The sequence below is a fragment of the Diorhabda sublineata genome, chromosome 7 (genome assembly GCF_026230105.1).
Source record: "Diorhabda sublineata isolate icDioSubl1.1 chromosome 7, icDioSubl1.1, whole genome shotgun sequence".
NCBI classification, from domain to species: domain Eukaryota; kingdom Metazoa; phylum Arthropoda; class Insecta; order Coleoptera; family Chrysomelidae; genus Diorhabda; species Diorhabda sublineata.
In genome coordinates, this window is record NC_079480.1 from 5,899,134 (window position 1) to 5,913,926 (window position 14,793).

At 29.2% G+C, this 14,793-nt stretch overlaps 2 protein-coding genes across 3 annotated transcripts; one reads left to right on the forward strand and one right to left on the reverse strand.

Moving 5' to 3' along the window:
- Positions 1–626: 626 nt before the first annotated feature.
- Positions 627–9,081, reverse strand: LOC130446423 (uncharacterized). Its single transcript, XM_056782678.1, has 7 exons — positions 8,851–9,081; positions 8,706–8,793; positions 8,211–8,645; positions 7,821–8,063; positions 6,867–6,957; positions 4,179–4,281; positions 627–733 (listed from the first exon to the last, which is right to left on the reverse strand). Exons 1-7 carry the CDS (start codon positions 8,981–8,983, stop codon positions 690–692), a joined length of 1,137 nt encoding a protein of 378 aa, XP_056638656.1. The 5' UTR covers positions 8,984–9,081; the 3' UTR covers positions 627–689.
- Positions 9,082–10,001: 920 nt separating this feature from the next.
- LOC130446751 (GTP-binding protein Di-Ras2) lies at positions 10,002–13,606 on the forward strand. Of its 2 annotated transcripts, none has more exons than XM_056783170.1 (3): positions 10,002–10,393; positions 11,155–11,412; positions 12,554–13,606. In XM_056783170.1, exons 1-3 carry the CDS (start codon positions 10,256–10,258, stop codon positions 12,746–12,748), a joined length of 591 nt encoding a protein of 196 aa, XP_056639148.1. In that variant the 5' UTR covers positions 10,002–10,255; the 3' UTR covers positions 12,749–13,606. The 2 variants fall into 2 exon arrangements, with proteins under 2 accessions (XP_056639148.1, XP_056639149.1); XM_056783171.1 differs by having other exon boundaries at positions 10,003–10,512.
- The last annotated feature ends 1,187 nt before the right edge of the window (positions 13,607–14,793 follow it).

The window sequence follows — 14,793 nt, forward strand, 5'->3', positions numbered from 1 at the left end:
TCACAGTAATAAAATATTCAAAGGCTTAAACGGTTTGGACATATCGCACCTCCGTTTAAATACAGTCATAAGTCAAAAAATTAGAAAATCTCTTCTATTGTACCATTAGTGCTAGAAAATTTGATCTCAAATAATGTCATATTATTACAGTGAATCTGTCAGTTTTTGAATTATTATCTGAAAAATGGAAAACGCTTATGACTCGATAATTTATTTTTTTAATTTGACACTATTTGAGTAGAGGTGCAATATAAGAAGAAGAGATCTGAAAAATCTGAAGTGAAAGCTAAGAGGCCGATCTGAAGCACGCTGGGAATAACAAATAATGCAGAATATTGCAGCAGTGGGGTTGAGAAACTGGAGACAAATCGTGCATGATAGGAGGAAATGGATCGTGAAGAAAGCAAGCAAAAAACGGTAACAGGTCGAAGAGTAAACAAGGAAAACTCAAATCGGAGTGACTCACAGCAAAAGGGCAGTTATCATCCGCATTCGATGAAAGAGAAAGTACCGATAATCTCGACTTGAAAAAATAAATACATCTACATGAAAATCTTGCAATTCCATTCATTGAACGTTATTATAGCAGCCAGGAAAAAGAATTTTGTAATAATTGAAACAAAATATAAAGTGGCAAAGTTTTATTACAAAAAATATTACATAGTAACTAAAAATATAAAATGAATAAATTAACAAAATCTATTTTCATCTGGAATTGACATGTCCCATATACCTGAAAAAAAATAAGCTAAATTGAGTAACCTTAACAATATACAAACAATCATTTATGAGTATGCCAGGTATAAGAAAAATATACAGTGAATTAATTTTTATGGCAAGTACTTATACTGATCCTATTTCAACTGGTATGTCTTATAGACCAAGAAATGCCTTGAGAAACCAAATTAAAGAACACTAGAATCCCAAAAATAGTAGGCTGGAAAGCCAAATGCAAAAACAGAAAAGATGGGGAAAGTTGACAAACGAAGCTAGGTCTACCCCTATAAAGAGGTATGGAGACGCCCCAAGCGCAAGCTATAATCCAAGAGAATAAACGACATGATTATGATGGCTCATATATATTTAGACAAGTTTGAAACCTTTGGGGCTTGTCTACAACATCCGCTCTAGTGAAATACCGTTTGCAGTATCTCTGGTGAAAACAAGGATCTTGAAAAACGGAATAAGTTTTATGCAAAAAAAAAAGAAGCTGACGAAATGTTAAAATCTGTACATAATGATGATTTGGTAATTTTTAGGCTGTCTACAAAGATTATGAACAATATAAAAGTGCAAATAAATTGGTTAAGGGCATGTCATTTGATCATAAAAGGAAAGAAAATGTGTAATAGATAAACTTGATCTTTCAAGTACACAATTGACTATTCGAGAGCTTAGTGTATAACCAGGCTGCTCAACCCTAGGCCCGGAATTTTAAGTAGCCCCAACAAGTGTGGTTTAAAAATACGCACCAAATTCAAAAATCCCGCGGCGCACAGTACATCCCGATTCAAGCTTTAAGACCTTTCCGAAATTAGCAGTCAGTTCGCTACTTGTTGAACTGCAAAATCATGATACGTTGAAAAACCTTTTTGCTAACAAATTGTCTTCGAAAGTAGTAAATTCTTCAGAAGATTTTGCAGATTTCTGGAAATTAGTACCAAAAGGAGAATTGCCAGCAATAACTGACCTGGCATTACAGTTTTTAAGTAGTTTTGGATCAACATATGTATGTGAAAAGGTTTTTTCAGATCTTAATTATGTAAAAAATAAATACCGCACATCCTTAACTGAGCAACATATTTGTGACTTGTTACTGTCAACGTCGGTTTTGTCGCCAAACATAAGTAAATTATTAAAAGACAAACAATGGCAGAAATCACATTGATTGTATAAACAAATTACCCTAGATTTAAGTTCAATTTTGTTTCTTTATTTAGATTATAGAATAAGATACAATTTGTTCCTAATAAACAATAATTCAATTTTGTTTTCTTAATAATTAAGTTTTTATTGCGCTTATCCTGAGAGTAAGTGAAACAGGAAATGTAAGTGGCCCGTCGTTAACGATTGAATCCACCGTTTGGCCCGATTCTTCAAAAGGTTGAGCAGCCTTGTCTACCATAAGATCCATGCCAAGTAAATTATTATTACAGATTAATGTTTGGATCTCTTAGGGGAAAACCAGTGACTAACCTCCTAAATAAGTTTTTCAAACAATCCAAGGTCATTATCACTGCTTTTTTCAATTTTGAGTTCGTTCCAACGCGAACAATTGTAAACTCTGAATTTTACAAGGGGGTGCTGGAACGTGTTCGAAACGATGTGCGAAAAAGTGACCTAATGAATGGCAATACGCCGTACCGCAACCCTATTTTGAAGAGGGTACTTGCATGGTTTGAGAAAAAAATATTTAAGAGAGAAAAAATTATTGGAAATTCAAAAATTATGTAGGTAGTTTAAACATTTCAGTAAAGCCACCATTTTACGTGACGTCATAGATATAAAATAAATAGTGATAATATCATTATTAAACTATGATTAATCTGTAAAATGGTATACAAATCGTGCATGTGAAAATACCACGACTAAAACACCTGATAAAGTTTTTTTATGATGCTAAGAAATTCGAATATACAACAAAAATGGTTTGAAAGTGTTATTATTTTGTTGACAGGATCATTTTAATGTATAAAAGGTTTATTGACTTTATTTATTATATATAGAAAAATGGTTTATTTATAAGTAATTATTAAATAAAAACTGTATTATAACAGCACACGCTACATTGCCGGCGATAATAACTTCGTGATCATCAAGCAGACAACTGCTCAATGTTTTTATTAAACCCACGGCGTCACAACTCAAAAACAATGAGAATCATTTTATTATGTAGTTAAAAAAAGTTTTGCGATTTTCAATTACATATTTACATATTATTTTTATACTTTTAATTAAATATTTTACTTTCTGACATTATTGCATATCCAGAACTTATAAAATAAACAAAAAAATCAATATTTTAAAAAAATGCAAGTACCCTATTGCATGTTTTTGGCCGATAAAGCTGTTTCTATCTGTCCACGTCCACCTTACTCTCCAGATTTAGAACCAAGCACTATTTCTAGCAATGAAAAAACCAAGAGATCGTATAAAAGCCATTTCTAAATTAAGCCAGTCATAGATTCAGCAGATAAAGAGAGGCAAAAAACAGTACCTTGAAATAGATTAATTCAAATTTTTTCACATTTTCCAAATAAAATAATTGAGCGTATTTTTTTACCTCATGTCGTATAGTTTTTTCAAAATGTAGATAATCGATATTAGTTTTGTTCGTAATAACATTTTGGTTTCATTTAAATTTGAACAAGCCTCTCCTGTGACAATGCTTACCCATAAATAATTTACCATATATCTGAGATAAATCTCATATCAATCAACTACATCAAAGCCTTCCTCCAAAACTAGTTATTCTATTGAATTTAATTATCATCCCTCTCCTTTGGGTCTAATAGAAACGGTAATTGGATTCGAAATAGTACCATCATGACATATAATACCCGATATAATTGCAGTAGTAAAATGTCACATAATATTTCCATACATCTCAACAGTTTCAGTAATTTTAATGTTAACCACTTTATTATATATGTTGCAAACTCCATTACCAATTTAACGAAGTTTTTAGAATTAATGAATTCATTTTATTTGGTCGAAAAATATTATAGTCAAACCTAATGAAAATTAATTTCTACTATTAAGAAAATGTTCAACTCAAATATGAATTAATCCAATAGTGGTTCAATAAAATTACCAATTTTAATTATTGAATTATTGAGCGCTCATCAAAAGCATGTGTTTCCATGTATTATGAGATGCTCTTTCCAATGGAATAGAAATCAGAGAGCAAACTCTTAAATCAAGGGCCCAAATTAGGTCATTCTCGTCAAAAAACGCAAACTAAAGTGGAAAGAGTACTCTTATCTGACGTCAATCGAAAGAGAGGCAAATTTTGCTGGAGAAATGTATATATTGCCATTAATTATGGCACGGGAAATTTTTTTTATTAAACATACTTATTTGGCATTCGAAAAGTGATTTGAAAACTCACTCTCGAAGAAAAAAAAACATGTCAAAAACCTATATTGACTGGACTATTATATTATTTCCATAAATACCTGGGTATGTATCGTCGGGAGGCTGATATTTATATCTATGTTTGGAGCATTCATCCAGCTTTTTCTGCAATTCTTCAGGACTCAAATTCATACTACCATAAAACTAAAAACAATCATGAAAACGTTTCGACTACTTTCAGTCTTTATAAAAATATGATATTGACACTCACAATTTGCTTATTTATATTAATCTACATAAGAAGTAATATTATATATCAAATGTTTTATAAAAATTGTGGAGCTATCTACATAGGGCAGACATCTCAGTATTTAGAAAATAGTTTTAAAGGTCATCACGATAAAAAAAATTAAACTTCATTAACGAACCACGACATATTAGAAAAACAAATTCAATTATAAAGATTCAAAAATTCTTTGAATGGAATCTAATACACAAAAAGAGAATTTTTTGAAATGGTTCACATTCATAAGAACAAAAAAGCTATAAATAATAAATCATTTAAGTAAAATTTGTAGCTCTATGATGTAAATTGTAATACAACTACAAATCATTTTATTGATTACTGCTATTATTTTTGAAATGAAAAATAAATTTCTATTTTGCTTTTATTTTGATATTCATGATGTAGGTGATCTATTGATTAATGATAAGCAAATTGTCAGTGTCATATTTTGATAAAGACTGAAAGTAGTCAAAACGTTAAAATTTTTATCTATATTTCAAAAATTATTCAGAAAAAAATTTTTCTAACAGACCAAGATGGATAGTCTTTGCTGATTAGTTAGAATGAAACAAATATATTGGAGCTTCTTATAAATCCAACCTTTCTGAAAATGGGTTTCCCATAATCAGGGAAACTACAATATAAGTGGGGAAGTAAATAAAAATTCAAACCATAGTAGTAAGCATTAAAGAATTTTTTACCTAATTTTAATCACAACACACGTATTCAAAGTGAACCTTAACTCCTTAATCTTCTACTATGGCTTACTTCGTTAAGATAACACCTAGGAGTTCATCTTCAAATTGACGTGAGTCAACTTCAAAAAATATATTTAATACACATGTTATAAACGAGGGCGGTGTTTTTTTCAACCTCCGATAGGCTATAAATAAAAGACAAGCTGATATAAAAGAGATTGAGATATTTGTCATATCTGTGGACAACCGTTCAGTAACAACAGACAAAGCAGTAATGGTGAGTCTACGGTTTTCTTTAACCATTCTGTCAACTCGTTGAACCAGGTCATCTGAAACGACAGATATCCGAAGTTTTCCCTATACACGAATCATTCTCCTATGTATTGCAACACCACTATGGCCTACAGCCTGTAGAAAACGAATCACACTTCGCAATTCACACTTGGCTGGAGCATCAATAATGGCAGACATGTTTACGTGGCTGTAGCACAACGCCGACTGACTGAATGTCAACAATGGCGGAGTGTGTAGTGCGATATCTTTGCAGTCGCCTACAGCGCATGCCGCTTTCTTCTAACGCATTGCGTTTGCACGGAACGATCGAAGGTTGAAAAAATAACGGTCACCGTACATGGTTTGGATTTCTATTTACTTCTCCACTTATATTGTAGTTTCCCTGATGTTGGGAAGAGCACTTCCCGAAAGCTCATTTTCCAAAATTTGCTGCAAGGTCCAATATATATACATATATAAAAAAAAACTAACCAATGTTGGAGAGAGTACAAAAATTAGTAGAAGATTCAAATTTATTTAATACCCATCGAGTTAGATGATCAAATTTCCGAAAAAAATTAAAATAACTAAAGGTGTTCTACAAGGAGATACCCTAAGCTCCTTGTTATTATCTCTATTCATCTCTGACTTAAATCTACTTTCAAAATCATGAAGTAACTTTGGATAACATTGAAAAAATTAATATGTTACTTTATTCTGATGATATGGTCTTATTTGCAGAGTCTCAAATAGAGCTCCAAAGGAACCTTAAAATTTTGGAGAAAAATTCACATTGGAAGTAAATCCCAGCAAAAGTAAAATAGTGATTTTCCGTAGTGTCGACAACCACAATTTCGTTATAAAGAAGCTTCTATTAACATTTCGAATACCTATGATTATTTGGGAACCATCTTCACATTCAAAGGAATATTTTTAAGCAACTGAAGACAGGAAAAGCGGGACTCTCTCAAGAAGTCACTCATAGCGGGTATATCATCTCTCAACTCAATATAGACCCTGTATTATAGCGTACTAGCTACCATCATATATGCAAGGGGCATTGGATAATAATTCATCTGAACTATTAGCAACATTTTAACATAGGTTTTAAAAGGGATAAAGATCATGTGAATAATTTCCAGTAATGGCTTAAATTAAAATGCAACTTAGATATGTATCGTTATCTAGATGCGAAAAATGTAAATTTTTGGATATTTTTTTGAATTTTTGCTCCTCATATATAAGTATTATTACTACCTTGATATGCTCAATTTGTAATAAACTGGTACTGAAAACACTTTTGCTTGATGTCAAATAAAGGGCTGTGAAGAAAAGGGGACAACCTTTCAAAAATAATTAGGTGCTATTGTTTCTAGAGCCGAAAGTGTTTTGACTTTTCTTCGTGGAACTAAGTTTACCTTCTTTCTCTAAGGAGGATAAATTAATTAGCAAAACGCACTTCAGACAGACTGTGATTGCTGATTTAGTGGAAGTGAGATCAGTATGATAATATAATTGTAATAAGTGCTTACATCTCTACATTGTGCACATGAAAATCCTTTTAATAATTTTCTAGCATGTCCCCGGACAACTGGTTCTACAGTTGCTAAAACTTTGATATTTCTAAAAAAAAATAAATATAAATTGAGAATCAGTTTCTACATCATATACTTAAACACATGTGGCATGTTAAGAAAATAATGAGAATTATTAATTAACAGATTTGAAGAGTTTGATAGAGAGAAAATTTGTATTTTTTGTTATCTAGTTTTATGCTTCTAGTGTACAATGATAAAAATGTAGAAAAAGCGAAATTAATGTTCAAAGAACTCCACCTACAATTTCTATATATTTTATGCATAGCAATGTGTAAAGATAAAACACAGATCTATGGTAAGCAATTATTGGCTTGTACTTGGTGGTAATTTTCACAATTCTTTGTTTATTTGTGAGTTCTCAGCTAAATACTCTAAATCTTTTTTCCTATTTACAAAAACAAGGAAAAAAGCCTTGAAGGGTCATCGTTTTACAAGCATAGATGACATTAAATCCTGACAGTTATAGCAAAAATCAAGTTTGAGAAGTGTTTGGATAATTAAAAATATTGATACACGTGCACAATATCTAATGAGAATTAATTTGAAGAAAGCTACCTTAATGTAGATCTATAAATATCACAGATCTGCAACAAAAATGCTGTGAAGATGTTTATAACTCATTTCTATGTATTTAGGTGTTCTAGAAACTAAAAAATACTGAGAAAATGATGATGATTAATGTATTAATTAAACAAAAAATCATAAGAATAAAATTTTAAAAAAGGCTAATAAGGCAAAATGGGATTCAATTAGAGTAGGTGTTCAAAATGTTCTCCGTTTTAACAAAAAAAAAATCATGAGAGTTATATGGAATTCCAAAAATGACTCAAGATATTGGATTTTTATTTTTTTTTTTTCAACAAACTATATAAATAAATCAATATTTACTCTTTTGGTGATGATTTAGTCTCTAGGCTATTATCAAACAAAAGTGCCTTTGAAAATTCATCTACTTCCAACTTAGAACTAATTTTATCTTCTTTATGCTGTTGAGTATCATCTTTATTTGGAGTATCTTCATTTACAAAATTTAATAATTGTGTTATTCCTATTTTAGTTGCATCATCATCTATGCTAGATTTTTTGCCAGTTTCATTACTTTTGATCGAATGTATCTCAGACTTTTTTTCACTGAAAGAAAAGCTATGGGTAAATTAATATTCCACAGATTCCTACTTCATACATTCAAAGATTAATTTATTCGTTTAAAAAACTTCTTAAAAATATAGATTTTTGTGAAAATATCTTCATTACATAACAAATAATAAATAAACATACCATACTGTATCCCTTTTATATAAATCAGTAAATAATTGAGTAAGAGTACTGTTGTTCTTTTTCTTAAATTTTTTGAGATTTGCAGTTTTTCTAGTATTTGACATTTTTTTTACTTCAGGTGTACAATCTACTATAACAGAATTGTCATCTAGAGATTTTAATACATTTTTTCTAATTATTTCACATTTGGGTTTTTTTTTTATTTTCATCTTTTTTCTTTTTGAAATAAGTGTGGGACTACTATCAATTTTCTCAACAACTTCATCTGATACTGATATATCTATCACAGAAATATCTGAGCACTCAGTTTTTAAGGATTCATTTCTGAAGATATCAGGACTTTCCAATTCCAAGCGTCCTGAAGCTATTTCAGTTCTACATGCATATGAATTAGAGTAATTCTCTAGTTCTGGACAATTTTTTTGATCAATAAACCTAAAAATGTATTACGCTTTAAATTAATAATATCCATTAGATTCTTAATTACATACTTACGAACTGGAAACTTTTTCCTTTAAGGTATCTTTATATTTTAATCTATTATTTAACTCTGAAATTTCTAGTTCCAAAACTTGATAAACATCTAAAAAATCCAAAAAACATAAATATCACAAAAATATAATTGCCGGTAACCACATACTTCTTAGCTCTAACTGCAATGCTGTTATCAACATTGAAGTGATTTTTAGTTCTTTTCTTTCCGTTTTATATGATTCAAAAATGTTATTATTGAAAAGGTTAGTCCATAGTGTGTGTGCTTGAATTTCCATCATTTACGATGTTATCCAAAAGACATTCCAAACATCAAAAATTATTGATCTACTTCTAGAAATTAATCAACTTTTTTAAAATGACAAATAACTATTTCAACGATGTCACTCTTATTCTTCTCTTTTTGTTTTTTCTTGACATGGATGACATAGATGCACCAAATCCTAACATATATGTAATACATATATTGTTATATATAATACCTAAACAAAATTAATACTAATATGATTTGAATGTTATGTTGAGTATAAATTGATATCCGTATTAAGGAAAATGTTCCTTTTCATATCAATTTTTCAGAACGCTTAAGTAAGCTACTAGTGAAAAACTAGTAAAAGTGATATGGCATCAATGGGAAACAGGCCATAGTTTTGTTGGCGGGTCTGATTTCGAATCAGCTTAGGGAGCGATCACATGCGCATCTGTACGCAGGTCGATGACTTCTTTACACCGGCAATTTTTAAAGTGTGCTTGCGATCGGTAGCTAAACTTATTTGAAAACAAAGGAACAAATATTATGGTTGTTTGAAAAAGAGCCTAAACTATAATAGAAAAGTTTCCACGGTTACGCATGTTTTGGGGAGCTTGAAACCGTATAATTTTATGTAATAGATCTAGTTATCAAAGCATTCTCTAAGTGTCTATTAGAGGTAACGTGAGGAGCTCAAAATCAAATTTATGTTACCAATATTGCTAAACATACAATAACATTAAGTGTACGTTTGTTCCAAAAATATCAACTGAAATGTTAAATATATAATTAATTTTAAATTTAAATTAAATGTTCTTGATTTTAGGTCTCTTCTGTTTTAAAATTAGTTTTTTTAATAATGTTTGGAAGATAGCTAAAATCAAGAACATTTAGATGCATTAATATAATTATCAAAAGGTCTAACAAATAAGAGATTAATTTTAACTACCTATAAGTTGGAATTTTCACAGATTGGCTGTTTGAGCACATTTATTAGTATGTTTCATTGAGTTTGAAAATTATCCAGTAGATGGCTTAATAAAAGAATCAATATAAAATTTTTAGTTTCATAATGACGTTATTATTTTAGATAAAGTTTTGTTTAATATAACTAAAAATAGAAATATTTCAAAAATTTCGTGAATTAAATGTGATTTATCTTTTATTATGAAAATAATGTTGGAAATGAAGTTAAATACTCTTATATCAGTTACAATATAACCTATTTGTTTTCGTTAATCATTAAAAATTTGGAGGAATACTCCTACGCTATATCCCAAAACGCTAAAATAAAAGTGCAAATATGCCGGAACAGAGTAACGATTATAGGGTTGTTGTTTTCGGTGCCGGTGGGGTGGGCAAGAGTTCGTTGGTTTTAAGATTTGTGAAGGGGACATTTCGTGAGAGCTACATTCCTACTATTGAAGACACATATCGACAAGTAAGAAGGCACCTTGGAGGCTTATTTTACGTTAACTCATTTTGTTATCAGTTCTGTTTATACTGTTTGCTACCTACTTGATGTATTTTATTTATTTTTGGCTTGATGTTTCTAATTTGGTAAGTAATTTTTATTTATTTATTTTGGCATTATTTTCTTTATAGGCATATAACTTCTTGCAAGTGGATATTTAATATAGAGTTTTTCATTTGATCATTGTTGAAATATTTATACTAGTAAACATATTAAAAATATTTAGTATATGATTGATAAACATTTAAGAATTATTTATGTAACAATCATCAATTGTTCTTCAATGAAGAACTTTTCCTTTTTGGTTCTTGACAACTAATTTTTATGGTTTCTTTTTGTATTATGTTATCAAAGTAAATATATTACTTAACATGTATCATTTAAAAATTGCATACACACTCTAGTAAATGATTTGAATATTTCTTTCTAGGTACATTTAACAGGATTTTTTTCATATTACCCTCGTGAGCTGTACAAAACTACACAAAATAAATAATTTTTTGACGGTAGGAAAATTATGCCCAACTTTTTAAATATGCAAGGAGTAGATAGATGTAATTTTTTTTGTAGAATTAGTCCTTCGTGAATTGTCAAACGATCATAAAACATGCTTTTTATCTATGTATGCTTTTTATACTTAATAATTTCCTCACTTTTTTGTTTTTGATTTTATTTCCTATGCGTTTTAAATTATTTCAGTCTATTGTGATTCACAAAAAAATTTGCAGGTTATAAGTTGCAACAAGAATATATGCACGCTCCAAATAACAGATACTACTGGCTCCCATCAGTTTCCAGCTATGCAGAGACTTTCGATTAGTAAAGGGCATGCATTTATACTTGTCTACTCAGTATGCAGTCGTCAAAGTTTAGAAGAATTGCGGCCCATTTTTGATGTAATTAGGGAATTGAAAGGACCTGATTTGAGTCAAATTCCAATTATGTTGACTGGTAATAAATGCGATGAGAGTGCTGAATTAAGAGAGGTATTTTAATTGAATTTAGTCATATTTTTAAACTAATTGTGATGATATGCAATACAGTTTAAAGAAATTTGAAATAATAAAGTAAAAATGCTACCATCGCATTATTGTTGCTATCACTATAAATATTTACAGGTGTTTAAATGTAAATATTTCGTAAAAGGTATTTGCAACGAGTTGGGATGGAATGAACTATATTTGTAGAATAAGCAATTTAACTTCTATGTTTGATTGCAGTATTTTAGGTAATTAATAAAGATAGGTAAGAGTTTAGAATTCAATAATTCAATAATTTAAGCAAAGTTGAACCTAAGACCACCAATACTCATCAACAAAAAAATTACATAACATTTAATGTAACCACAACAAGTATTGTACAATATATATATATATATATATATATATATATATATATATATATATATATATATATATATATATATATATAAATCTCATTTTTGTCAAATCTCCTTCGAAAATATATTTTAAAACATACTACAAACTGTTTACTGTTTCTGTTTATATAAAGGAAATTGAAGTTTACTTGGAATGATATATTTATGCTAAAAATATTATAGGCATTATCTTCGGTTGAATTGGATTTAATGTTTACTACATTTAACTTGACCCTTTGGTTTTTTCTGTCCAATTTGACAGTAATAAACTTGAAGGATTAAAGCAAATTTGTTATAATAGGAATTGATATTTAAAATATTCCAATTTATTCACAATTTAATTCATGCAATGTTTTAATTTCAACTAAAATTCTAATATACTATTAAAACCTGGATATTGACTACTAACTATCCACAACTTGTAAACTAAACAAAGTAGCCTCTTTGTGTATTACCGAAAAGTTAAAGTGTCAGACTGACTTGAAAATTTGATACTAAGTATGTTGCCATTGATATTTCAGGTTTAACAATTCCCAAAAAATAAATGGTGCATACAAATAGAATGATATTCTACTCAACAGCTTTAACCTTCTGTTAGAGGAGAGAGACTCCAGAGTAAAAATGATTAAAAATAGTTTTAATGCTTAAGCTACTACTGTTGTGTTTTTCACAAATTTGATACATTTCAATTTAAATATTATTCCTTTTCATTGGTCCATTTTATTTGAGGTTATGGTTTATTTTCTTAGGTGAGTACATCTGAAGGACAAGCACAAGCAACCGAATGGGGAGTCAGTTTTATGGAGACTTCAGCCAAGACTAATCATAATGTGAAACAGTTATTCCAGGAACTCCTTAATCTGGAAAAATCTCGTAACGTCAGTCTCCAAATAGGAGGCAAAACCAACAGCAGGGTTGCCAAAGATAAGTGCGATCTTATGTAAAAGATCTAACCATATTTTAAGATGATTTCTATCAAGTCTTACCGATGATCTTTCATTCTTTGAATTATTTCTTAGCATTGCAATACACTGTTTAAGGAAGAAGTTTTTTTATTAGTCTACAGTCATTGCTCGTGTATTTATTCCCAAAAATATACGAGCTGCTAACAGATTTTTTAACAAGATTTAGATTTTGATCTATTTTTGAAATGATTTTTTCAAAAATAATGACCATATTTTTATTACTAATAAATTTCAATCGATACAAAAATTTTCAAATAATAGAAGCGATCATCATCAAAAACATCCTTAAATTTGTTGATTCGCATGTTTCTCTCTAGAATTTGGACAAAAAAAACTGTCCTTGAACAATGTTTCGCAATCTATAAGCAATAAATTGAAAAATATTATTTGTTAATTGTGGTTTTAGTTTTCGAAAATTTATACAGTACTAGCGAAATACACTTTCACGTTTACCAAGGTATCACTAATCGTTTAAAATAAAATCTTTTTCAATACCATGTCATAAAACATCAAAAAATAATAATTTAAAAATTTTGATTCTTATATTCTCTTGTTTTCCTGATGTTATTCTAAATAATCTGTAATTAATACTAAACATTGACTATTGCTTTTACTCATCACTTTCAAACTACTTTATACATTTTTAAAAAATGCATGTTGTCTATAATACATAGTTCAGTGGATTGTTCAGGGAAATTTAAGGCAAGCAAACTTGCAACTTTTTGTTCACAGTTGAAAGTGGAAATGACCTGGTTAGTGACGATAAACCATCTTCCAGAATCTTCTTTTCAGATTAGATAACATCTTATACTGATAAGGCACAATTTCAATCAAAAAGTATTTTATTTGCTAGACAAAAGCGCCATATCTAATATTTTTTAGGGAAATTTAATTTATTTTATCGAAATAAACCAAGAAAAGTTGTTTTTTCTTTCTGAAAACAGCCAGTTTCTAACAGAAGAGTTTTTTTACAAAACGATTTATTGATTTAGGTAAACGACTAAGTGCTTGTTGGCTTATTATTATTTTTTATCTTATAAAAAATGAAAAGTGCCCATCCACGGACAATATTATTAGCTAAAGCACTGTGTATATCTTATAAGTATATCGCCCTGTACATAACCTAGATACTAGTGAACTAGCTTGGTTATGATTGGTCGAGATAATCGATTTTCTGTTTTCAATTTATCTCATTAACTTTTAGATCATTTTTGTATATGTTACATCATCGGAAAATATTTTCATCAATTGCACGTCACCAATACATGTTAAACATTTCATATCCCTTTAGTACAATATTTAAACAGAAAGAAGCTTCTTTTCAAATAATTTTTTATCGGGATCTATATCTGCTGATTTTAATAATTTTTTTTAACACACTTTTTTGTATCAAGCTGTATGGAATATATTTAAATACCTTCTAATTAACCTATTGGGTTTTTTACATTTGCTTAATTTAATGCTACAATTATATTCATTCAATTTTCGTTAATTTCATTTTAAATTATTGAACTTATCAAATTTTTGAATTTCATTGAAAATTTACATTTATATAATCATTTTTCATTCAACATTTCGATTATATTTATAATAATTATTTCAAATCATTATTAATTATTTAAAATATTATATTTATTATAATTATTTCATGGATTAGAGGTAAGGTTCTGCCTTCTAACATCGAGATTCATTTCCCTATGAGAAAACAAAAATATATGATTTACTTCTAACTCTTAAAACAACATATTTTCATATAATTTAATGGTTTTTCAATATATCAATGGACAAATTTTGAAAAATAACACTTTACTTAAATATACACTGAAAGATATAAAATGAAACCAAAACTTTTGTCTAGATTTGGGGTATCATATACACCACGACCCATAGGATCTATAGTGTCCCTTTTTCTTGCTACGATACTGGGGAATCCAGTGCTTACAGCTGATAAATTAATCCCAGTCCTTTCAAAAAGTCTAGAATGTGGGCTGGATTCAATTGCTAGAAAATTTCAAGCACTCTCA

Bases quoted from the DNA above. Each gene is read 5' to 3' on its own strand.
- LOC130446423 (XM_056782678.1), bottom strand. From the start codon at position 8,983: ATGATGGAAATTCAAGCACACACACTATGGACTAACCTTTTCAATAAT. The intron at 8,794-8,850 runs GTATGTGGTTAC...TGGATTTTTTAG, and splicing joins ATTGCAGTTAGAGCTAAGAA to ATGTTTATCAAGTTTTGGAA. The intron at 8,646-8,705 runs GTAAGTATGTAA...ATACATTTTTAG, and splicing joins AAGGAAAAAGTTTCCAGTTC to GTTTATTGATCAAAAAAATT.
- LOC130446751 (XM_056783170.1), top strand. From the start codon at position 10,256: ATGCCGGAACAGAGTAACGATTATAGGGTTGTTGTTTTCGGTGCCGGT. The intron at 10,394-11,154 runs GTAAGAAGGCAC...AAAAATTTGCAG, and splicing joins TTGAAGACACATATCGACAA to GTTATAAGTTGCAACAAGAA. The intron at 11,413-12,553 runs GTATTTTAATTG...TTATTTTCTTAG, and splicing joins AGAGTGCTGAATTAAGAGAG to GTGAGTACATCTGAAGGACA.